At 42.7% G+C, this 10,947-nt stretch overlaps 1 protein-coding gene across 1 annotated transcript; it reads right to left on the bottom strand.

The window, feature by feature from the left end:
* Window positions 1-3,594: 3,594 nt before the first annotated feature.
* YARS2 (tyrosyl-tRNA synthetase 2) lies at window positions 3,595-9,215 on the bottom strand. Its single transcript, XM_075050902.1, has 5 exons — window positions 8,414-9,215; window positions 7,368-7,535; window positions 5,272-5,427; window positions 4,768-4,938; window positions 3,595-4,301 (listed from the first exon to the last, which is right to left on the bottom strand). Exons 1-5 carry the CDS (start codon window positions 9,190-9,192, stop codon window positions 4,142-4,144), a joined length of 1,434 nt encoding a protein of 477 aa, XP_074907003.1. The 5' UTR covers window positions 9,193-9,215; the 3' UTR covers window positions 3,595-4,141.
* Between the last annotated feature and the right edge of the window lie 1,732 nt (window positions 9,216-10,947).

Raw genomic sequence — 10,947 nt, 5'->3', positions numbered from 1 at the left:
GTTCAGGTGGCAGGACTTACATGCTCTTACAAGTTAATAGTACAACTACCTATATTTGTACAGACAGACTTAGGTAAGTTTGCACTTGCCCTCATGCAATTCTACATTTTTAGTTGCGTAAGTAATAGTGTAGACAGGCTGCTAGTGGCTATTAATGGTTTTTAAACAATCTGTTGTCTGGAATTGAACTAAAATACTTAAAATGCTACTGTTTCTGCAACCATTAAAATGAATTACGGGGAAACTATGGAAAAAAAGCCTAATGAAGGCTTTTAGCAACTGAAAAATTCCCAGATTAGACAAGACAGGTTTACAAACGTTTTCTAGTCAATCCTATTTAATTTAAACTTGAAATACTTTTGTCATCAATGCACAAATTTCAGCTAACTTAAAATAACTTGTGTTCCAGTGAAACACACAATCATGGGGGAGAAAAACCACTGTAGCTAAGTTTAGATTACTAAATGTTTGACATTGATATCTGACCTATGTGTGGTACTACTGTAAATAAAACATAGTATCCCTATGTGAACAGTTTGTCAATAAATTACTTGGGTTTTTTAGTAGTTGGTTTCAAATTTCACTTAGTGGAATAGATGGTTAAGGGGGATGTCTGTGTGCTTCAAACTGTATTCTTACAGTTATAACAAAAGTTATAACAAAACTTACATAAAACTTGCTTTTACTCTATGCTTTATGGAGGATTGACTTTGATAGATGCCAGATTGGATATGGCAGACTCAGGTCCCTGCTTTATGGAATACAGCAGGGGAAACAACATGCCAATCTGTTGTGCCCCTGTTGGTGACTTGAATTATCTTGAGTGTTTTGGGGTTTTTTTTTTTCCACAGTTGAAATCGTTTAGCTATGAGACGGAGTGTGAGCTGGTATTTTCTGTAGATATGGAAGATCTCAAATGCATCTGCTTTTTAACTTGTTGCCAGTAAAACTCTTGTGCTGAGGTAAGAGCTAGATGATTAATACTTCAAAGTTTAAGAGAAAAACAGAGTAGACCACCTGAATATGGTTTTATGCCCAGTGACACTGTTTGAACTAGCAAAGGTGCTTTCATGCTCTTGAGAGCTCCCTTTTAGTTTACTTGCTGCATGCCCTTTCAGCCTTTATCTCTTCATTGCTAACTGCCAGAATAATGTTAAATTCAAGCCCCCCAGATTTTGCTGTCCCTAGATACTGTCCAAATGTTTTTTTTTGGTTTTGGGTTTTTTTCTAATGTCTGGCCCAAATAATTACTTTTCTTCTTGCACTTCTCCAAATCATACATTTGTAGACATGTTAAATACTTTAATATTAGTTACTACTTGTTTACATTTGAACAAGCTATGTCTCCAATTACCTGAACATACCTGTTTTGGGGTATATGGCAAATGAGACCAGGCTAAGAAAGAATACTTGATTTTTTTTTTTTTTTTTTTTTGGGTCATCCTTGATTCTTGGCCTAAGTGTTCAAATGTTCAGTTGTGATATCCTGTATGGTTATGAAAAGTAGTGGTTTCCGAAGTGTTTCTTTGGAAAGAGTCAGGGAAGGGTGTGGATTGCTAGGAGCTGGTCAAAAAAGAAGCATGGACTAAATTTCTTGGAGTTTATGATCTTATTAAAAACCTTGTATGCAAAGGATTTAATTTCCTTTTTATTTTGTATTTGTAAAAATAAATAAAATCCTTTTAATACTTGATCCAAGTGGGTAGTAATGGTTTTAAAAAAAATATTTGAAATTTGTGGATATATGTGTATCTGTACCATTTGGAGTTGAAGGAAAAAAGGCAGGAGAGATCAGACATGAAACATGACTTAGTCTACTCCTAGGAGTTTTATTTTCTGCAACCAGAAAGTAACTGTCAAATCTGATCTGTTACATTTCTCTGGAGGCTAACATGGGTGTGTACTGCTACATTTTTGTTCCTGGGTGCATGTTTCTGTATTGTTATAATGGTTCTGCTATTTGAGAAATGAGACAGCTCTATTATTAAGTGGATGAACGCAACATTCCCTTCCCTTCTTCTATCCTTTTCATGTCAAAAATTGTGATTTTTTTTTTTTTCCTCCATATGCTTTCTCTAGGATAGTGCTGATCATTACTGCAGCTTAAGGCAAAGTAACAAGCAACAAATTGCTTCTGAGAGCTAACAGGGTAGGTAGAGCTTTTTTTTTAAGGTAGGAATGACTCAACTACTTTATATAGCAGAGATTAGGATAGAGAGATCTCATTATCAGGCAGATAAGTGGGATCTAGAAACTGAAATTAGTATTAAGAACTCCATGTGGTGAGGTACTGAAAGTGCTACCATATTACAGTTTAATAATCTGAAGAAACTGATGTATATGCAGCAAGCCACTGTAATTTATCACTATTGAAATCCTGACTGACAGTGCAAATAAAGCCAACATCAAGTTGATCAACATCAAGTAAAAAAAAAAACCAAAAAAAACAAACAAAGACAACCCACCTAAAAAAACCAACAGAAACTCCACACCCAACTATAGAATATCTGGATTCCTGAGATTGACTTCTTATAACTTCCCTATTCTTCTCATAGGCTGGGTGGTTTTAAACCAGCTGAAATGCCATGACTTAATCTAACAACATCAGAGATGGTGATGAGGTAGCTAAGATTAAAGCCATTCCCCTTGTGGCTGCAAAACTGTATTGTAGCAGTTTCATGGACTAGGAAATGATTCTCTTCAGCCTAAGTGTGAGGGTTACCCTAAACCTCAAGAACAACACTACAGCCAAGGCCCAAAGCAATCAATCAGCTCATAAATCAGAATGAGGGCTTCATCTGTGTTTGCACTGGGGCAGGGAGGGTGCTGTAAGAAAAAAGTTCTGAGCCTGCCAGCTATGTTACTGTGTTCTAAGAAGTTAATTAACCAGTTCGAAGTAACTAAAATACAGGCTTATATGACAAATAATCTTGGTAACCACATGTGGGTTGTGGTGGTGTTGCTATTCTACCAACTCTCAAAGTACATTCTTACTTTCATGCTGTCTTTACAAGAAAATGAGGATGCTGTGATCCCAAGTGTTGGCTATGCCATAAGCAGTAGGATCACTTTCTGCTCTTTTATGAAGTACAGCTTTTGCATGTTGCCCTATCTGAAGGGTCAGACATTTTAAATTGCAAAAGCCTATAGCTTCCCTCACATGTTTCCTGGTCCAGATATCCTTGTGGTGCTGTTCACCCACAACCCTTAGGCATCTAAAATTAAAAAAGCTTTCACGTACATGCTTCAATTCTTCTGATACGCAACTGACAGTAGACAGTACAGCAACTGACTGTGTAGAGCCCACAGAACTAGTGCCAGGATATAACTTCAACAAAGATTCTAGATAGTATAGATGCATCCATGTAATTCACAAGACTAAGTGGAATGGGTGTCACCCACATTGTAAGTCACATTAAGTACGTAGAAGGCATAAAAGGGATTTACCAATCATGAGGCTGATTTAACCTTTGAAAGGCTCTATACTCTTACGTTTCAAAAAGTGAATTTGCTATTTATTACCACATTAAGGCTGGAAAGCATTTTTGCACTGTGCCCCCATACATAACCAATAAGAAGCTTATATATTACAGCTTGATCATTGTACTCATTTATTGGGAATCTTCTACAGCTTCCTTCAAAGCAAACCTGTTCAGAAAAAAAAAAGGTTGATCGTAGGTTGGTTGTCCTTACCCACTTATGCAGGTTTTACAGTTAGAATGAAGTCAAACTGACAGTAGCACACATTCTCTGTAAGAAGTACTGGTTTCAAGTATGCTTTTGCTCATCTTGCTGTGGATTATGCTGTAGAGTACCTGGCCACTGTACTCCTCCTACAATACAGAAGGTTGTTAAAGGAAGGGAAAAGCATCTCCATCTTTGGACTCTGAAATCACTCTTTTCATCTTCTTGTGCACATCCTCTTATGGTGCTTTGAATAAGGCAGAGTATCTAAAAATCTCTGCAGTGGTATAACTTAGCTGCCTTTATTTGAACTCTGTTGGTGTATTTTGAGAACGAACTATGGTAGTAGTGGGCAGTCTGTGAGCTGTGTAGTAACACACAGTATAGAAACATCTTCAAGTACATCTTCGAGCAACAGAGTCAAAACGATACATCATTTCAGGGAGAGGTTCTGTTGTCACAACTGCAGCCATTTTATAATGTAGTAATTTTTCTTTCCAATCCTAAGCAATGATACTCCATTCTTGAGAATGTGCTGTCCGAGAACAAGAACAGTCTCAGGATTAGTTACTCGAATCCCATTTACTGAAACTCCACCATCTGCAATTTTCTGGTACCTTAAAAAAAAAACCAAAACCAACAATTGGTAATTGCAAGAAGCAGCTATTTATTGCTGTTAAGTATTTAAAGTTCAGTGAGGGGTTTTTTTGGTTGGATCCATAATTGAATAAATTTTAATTCTCTTGCACTTTACTTTCAGTCCAGGTCAAGAGTGACTGAAATTAACCTTAGCTCTACCACTCCAATTCTTTCTGAGAGGTATGAGGAAACTTAGGCTGTTGCCTTCAACTGTCCCTTCATCAGGTGTAGATTTTACAGCTAAGGTACATAAGACTGCATTACCTTACACTTTCACTTCAAAATGGAATGAGGATGCCTGCTCCCCTCTTCTTTAATGCTGGTATGTAGAATGCTAGCCTGTTTCCACTTGATTTTGCTGTCCTAATCGTTTAACTTCTGAAAGCATACCACTACAACCTATTTACATTGAGGTATTACCAAAGAGCACAGGTGATAACATACCCACTAGGTCCATCTGGAATGGCATTTGCTTTGCGACACAAGTCAAGAATGTTCATTCCAGGTTCAAGCATCAATTCAGCTGAAGGAGCCTGTCTAAAAAGTTCCTGTAACTCTTGGTCAGACATAGCTTCCAGTGCCTCCATGCTGCTGTGATAAAGGGCCTTAGTACACCTGTGAGAACCAAGATCATTCAAAATACAGTGCTAGTCTCATCTTCACACAAAGTGCTACTCTAACTAATCAGATCCCCCCCACCCCCGAACTTCTTCTGAGGGTCCACACAGTAAGCGAAGTACTTAAAGTACACCCCGATTTTTTTTTTATTATAACCCACAGCATTTTTTTTATATACTGTTAATGTATTTTTAAGTCTACAGAATTACTACAGTCTTCTCTTTCAACAGCTGAGCAACAACTAACTACATGAAAATAGTCCCTGAAAATCTATGGATAATTACCATTGAATAAATCTGAAAGAAAACTGCTCAACAAATCAAACTTCACCTTTTAGCAGATTCTAGCCCCTCTCTACCATGAACAAGCTTGGTTACTTCTGCAGCAAGTCGTTTCTGAGGGCCCCATTTTTCAGGTTCTTTAGCATGCATTTCCATGATGTGGTCAATCTCCTCAAGAGGAAGGAAGGTGAAGAGTTTCAGGTATCTACCAGCAAAGAAAAAATGATTTTGACTATATAGTCATCATTACAGTCTTCCTGCCATTGTCATTCAAACTTCATTAACTACACTAAAATGATTCTTAATCGATTTAAGAAATCCATATTACAGATATTCTGTCCTTTCAAACAACAATTTGGTTTTGCCCACATGCTTCAGCTTACCAGGATAACTCACATTTTATTTAATATTCCACTTAGGGTAACGTCTTCAGACGTAAGATAGTGTCAAATGCTCTTTTAAAGCTTGCATTGCAATCAACAACTTGGTTTTCTCTTGAAACATTTACTTTACAGGATTTATTGCAATTGTGTATCAACTAACAATGTTTTATATCACATTCTTCGTAGTTGCACAATATGCTAATGCAAAATATCACTGCCATTCTGTGGTGGTGATCACGAGACAGAAGTATGCTATGTACTGATGAGTACCTCAACAGGAAGATTATTCAGGCTAATCAAGAATTTAAAGGTGCGTATCTAAGCATAGTCCCATTTTAATAGGCTTGCAGTAGTATGAAATGCAGTGCATTAAAAAAGGTACTTTTACTGTTACCAAGTCTGAAGACATGAAACATTTTAATGCTAAGTACCCACATGCCCTTCTTATCAGTCTGAAAAGTCTGGATGCAGAACCTGAATTTGAAATATCAGGGCATAAACCTTTGAGAGAGTTAACTGAGTTATGAGACAGGTTACAATACAAAAGGGAAACACCTGTCTGAGATTTATCAAGACTCATATTTGACAGCGATACTGGAGCTTAAAGAAAAGCAGATTTAGAAGAGAACATATAGCAACTTACTAAAATTAACATAATGCCCTGAATAAAGCTATCATCGGCTATTTGTTTTCAGCCATGTAACTGGCACACCAGCATGGAGGCTAGCCGTCAATGAAGGCAACCTGTCAAATGGTATTTCTCATATTTTTGCTACCCTTTCATGTTCTTAAATATTTTTACACTTGTAAGAATATGAGTTATGTGTGGTTGACATGGATTCAGAGAGAGCACAATGAATCCAAGGCCACGTTTTGCTCATTGCAATTGCTCTACCCTAAGTAATGATTACTCAGAATTGTGTCTTTGTACATGCTACAGCTTTAAGTAGTAGTTGGGCAGCGTTACCTGTCTCCTAGGCATGTTTTTATCTAGACCAGTGGTCTCCAGAGTGGGGTGCCAGCACCCCAGGAGGTACGCAAGATGATCCACTGGGGTGCCGGAAGAAAATTTTAGAACTTCAGTAGTACATTTATATAATCTATAAATAAATATACAAGTATTGGGAGTGCATGCTCAAAATTTTTTTTTACTGGTAGGGACACATGATCAAAAAAATTTGAAGACTGCTAATCTAGACAGTTAATACAATCATAAATAGGAACTTCCTGGCTTTTTCCTAACAGGGCACTATTTCAGTTTGCTTAGGGATATGCAGTTTTTAATGTGATGCAGTTCTAGACGCTGAACTTTTATGTGTTTGTTTATAACCAGTTAAGTAGCTTCTTGCAATTAGAATGTGGTGCTTCTGGATATCTCATACTAGGTAAAAACTTGTAGTAATTGGTATCTATTAAACTGCAGTTGCTTATTGTATTTCATTCAATACTGTGATGTTACAGTACTGAAACTAACATAGCTCATAAGATAAAGTCACCCCACTGGTAGAACAATGCGTTGCGCTTTACTTGTTTTGTTTATCCACATTCTAATTTTATGATGCATATGCCAGCATATGGAGACAGGTTCCACTATCCTGTATACTTATGAACCAGTCATGCCTGTTTCTTTAATGACCATACAGTTATAATTAACATATACTTCTGCAAGTAGCTCGCGTTGCACACGGAACAGTTACAGAGAACGGTTAGGATCAGGTTTTATAAACAATGACAAAAAGCAAGATGAAGAAGTAGTACTTACTTTTCAACTATGTTATCTTGTTGCCTGACAAAAAACTGATATAGCTCAAATGGAGAAGTCTTATCTCTGTTTAGCCAAACTGCATTGCCCGCAGTCTTTCCCAGTTTATCTCCAGTAGTACTGGTAATAAGAGGCACAGTAATTCCAAACACATCTGTTCCTGTCATCCTGAGAAAGAGAAGAGTCACTGAGTGTTTAAAAAAATAAAAATAAATCACTTCTTGGTAAAATTGACAAAAATATAAGCATTCTGTAAGATTCTATTCTTGATATAAAGCAGTTAAATAAGACAGGGGGGCGAGGGGCAAAAGATGCCAGAACACTGTTTTGCGAAGTGTGCTTTAGGGAAAAAAACCCCACCCCACCTTGAACTTAAAAGTTTAAGTTCTTTTGCGTGTAACAAAGTTTACACACTTTGAATAAGCAGTTTCATGAGCAACAGCACTAGCAAATGCAGGTGTCCTGTATGTTTTGTGTTGCGCTCCGCGCGCTAACTGAAGCTGTTGGTGTGGCTGGGATGCTGGTAAGCAAGGCTTTTCTTCTGTGCTGATGCTCTCGTGTCTCCTAACAGTCAAGCGTGTAACACGAAGCAGCAGCATTGCCTCGTGCTCATGGACCAGCCGCTTGTACACTTCTGCGGATTTTCCAAGACTCACGCCGAGTCTGGCAGGTAAGCGAAAGCTCACCGTCATCTTTCTTACTTCCGAGAGAAGAAACGGAACCACCTTTACCAGCAGCGCACCACGGCTGCCCCTGCTTCGGTGCGACGACGCCAGCGGGAGACCGGTGGCGATTTCGCCCCGCGCTTCGGGACATTTTTGGTTCTAGGGTTCGCTAATGCAAGAGCCCATCCTTTCCGTTAAAAATCCACAGGCGTTTCGCGGAAACGGCTTAAAACCGCGGCCAGAAGGTGCAGTCTCCCAGCTCTCCGGGGGAGCTCCCGCTGCTCGGGGGACCCTCGCCGGGCCAGGAAGCGGCACAGGCCGAGGAGAGCCGGCGCCCCTCCGCCCTCCCCCGCCCCGCTCCGCGGCCCCCCCGGCGCCCACCTGGTGACGAGCTCGTAGCCGGACATGATGTTGCCCATCTGGTCGGCGCCCCCCAGCTGGATGCGGCAGCCGTGGTGGCGGTGGAGGTGGAGGAAGTCGTAGGCCTGCAGCGCCGGGTAGAGGAACTCGGCCAGGCTCATGCCCTCGGGGCTGCGCAGCCGCGCCTGGCAGCTCTGCCGGCTGAGCAGCGTTCCCATGCGGAGCCGGCCGCCGGCCCCGCCGAGGAAGCCGAGCAGCGGCTGCCGGCCCAGCCACCGGGCGTTGTCCAGCAGCGCCGCCCGCCCCAGCCGCTCGCCGCCCGCCGCCCCCAAGAGCTCCCGGTGGTTCTCGAAGAGCCGGCCCAGCCCGGCGCGCAGGGCCCGCGCCTGCGCCCTCACCCGCTCCGCCGGCGGCGGCTCCCGCGCCCGCTGCCGGCCGCTGGGGTCCCCCAGGCGGGCCGTGGCCCCCCCCACCACGGCCACGACGTTGTGGCCGGCCCGCTGGAAGTGGAGCAGCGCCATGACGGGCAGCAGGTGCCCGACGTGCAGCGAGTCGGCCGTGGGGTCGAAGCCGCAGTAGGCGGTGAGGGGCGGGCGGCCCGGCTCCAGCAGCCCCGGCAGCTGCTCCTCCGCGCTCGGCGCCGGGAACACCTCCTGGAAGAGGCCGCGCTCGCACAGCTCCGCCAGCAGACCCCCGGCGCCCCGCGCCCGCCGCGGCTGCTCGTGGGCTCGCCGCCGCAGCGGGACCAGCGGGGGGACGGCCCGGCGCAGGCCGCGCCGCCCCAGCGTGGGCGCCGCCATCTTGCCCGGGGGACGCTGGGAACGGGGCGGGGCGGGGCGCCCCGCGCTTCCGCCCGTGTCTTCGTCGCTGCGCCCCCCGCAGGCCGGGCCGCCGTGAGGCGGCGGGAGCGATCGGCCGCGGCCCTTCGGGGTGTGAGGGAAGCGCCGCGCGGAAACCGGAGGGAGGTGTCGCCGCCTCCTTCGGGTTTTTCACAACCCGAAATAAAATAACCGGGATGGCGGGCTGCCTTCAGGCTCCGATAACGTGCCTTGGAAATCGGGCCTTCGGCTTTCAGTTGGGCGTCTGGCAGCAACCGCGCCGGGTGCCTGAATGAGGAACTTGGCGGCTTTCGCACCTACAGACTCCAGAATTTGTAAACTTTGAAAGCCGGAGCCTGTTTAAGACGCTGCCGTGGTGGGACTTTGTAGGAATGTGCATTCACTGTCTTCAGGTGTATTTTACTTGCCCGTGAACTTCCTCATTCTTCCCAGTTGTGGTGTGTGTTAGTTGAAGTCAATCTCTTCTGTGGGCATGGCAGCACGGGGAGAGGGCTTGCACCGGTCACCTGCCACTCTGAGGAACTACCAGTCCAATAAAAACAACATTCGTGGTGTTATTTTTCTAGCATCTTCCCCAACTGTTCATCCCTCCTGTGACTGACTTCCTGCTTCAGTTTAACAAAACAATGGGTCTACTTCAATTTAGTGAGAGTAGTAAAAGATACTGGAAAAACTTAGGAAATCCCGTATGCTTTGTACACTTTGATGCTTCCCTAAAGCACTGTAGTAGGATGAAGTCAGTAGTAGTTAAAAAAACAGAAAGAAAAAACGTGTGAACAGCATAACTGAGTATGGAAAATAATAATAAGTCATTTAGTGATCAAATGACATCGTTTTTGTAACAAGCCCTTCCAACCTTGGACAGTCCTGCTTTGTATATTGATTACATAGGTAAGTATTGGCAGACTTTTTCCAGAGGGGAATATCCATCATCAAACAGGAGGTATTTAGATTAATTGTGAGTTCACATAACCCGGGAAAGATGTTTCATTAGAGATTTGAGCAGTGCTAAATAATGATACCATTACCAATCTTTCTTTTAATTCATCCCTTTAGGTTTGGGGGAGAGCATTTACCTGTGAGTAGTGGTCGTAGGTCAATGCCTAGTTGTCCTGGTCAGCTTCTCTAATTCACCAGACTGCTCTCTACATGGCACACAAATATTGACAGGGTGGGTCCAAGGTGGTGTCAAATGCGAAACAGAGTATGCATGACTCCTATGACTCACGGGAGAGAAGGAAGATATAAAAGCATTAATTTTGTCACTTGAAAGCCACTATCATTGAAGACTTCTTGCTAGCAGACCTGCGGGTAAGTGAAGTACAGAATCATTCTGTTATATCACACTGAGGGTAAACGTGATGGAAGAAAATCATGTTTTGGTGGAAAATAATGAAAGAAGGAAAAGAAGTCCGTTAAGCATCAGTGAGGTAATCCTAAAGTGATGAGGTGTCTGTCAATGGGAAATGCTTAATGCTTGTGCTAATGGTGTTTTATATAAGAAGGTGTTTTATATAAGAAGGTGCTGTGAAGTACTTTGTGATTGGTTTGGTAGTTGCATACTTAATGGGGATGGTACAAATTGTTTGTGTTTTTCTGAAGATTTATTGCGCTGACAAAAAGAAAGGGGATCGGCAATACAAGACACCAGATTTTCCTTTACATTTTGTTTGCATTTGTGTGGGGTGAAGGGTGTTTATTGTTTTTAAAACATGA

The sequence above is a fragment of the Buteo buteo genome, chromosome 19 (assembly GCF_964188355.1).
Source record: "Buteo buteo chromosome 19, bButBut1.hap1.1, whole genome shotgun sequence".
NCBI classification, from domain to species: Eukaryota; Metazoa; Chordata; class Aves; order Accipitriformes; family Accipitridae; genus Buteo; species Buteo buteo.
Note: the sequence above shows the minus strand (reverse complement) of the source record. Positions and strands in the feature narration are given on the sequence as shown.

What these genes read in the sequence shown, in the direction of transcription:
- YARS2 (XM_075050902.1), bottom strand. Translation starts at nt 9,192, where the DNA reads ATGGCGGCGCCCACGCTGGGGCGGCGCGGCCTGCGCCGGGCCGTCCCC. An exon ending in CAAGATAACATAGTTGAAAA is followed by an intron (nt 5,428 to 7,367) that starts GTAAGTACTACT and finishes CTTTGCTGGTAG; the next exon opens with ATACCTGAAACTCTTCACCT. An exon ending in GGGCTAGAATCTGCTAAAAG is followed by an intron (nt 4,939 to 5,271) that starts GTGAAGTTTGAT and finishes TGGTTCTCACAG; the next exon opens with GTGTACTAAGGCCCTTTATC.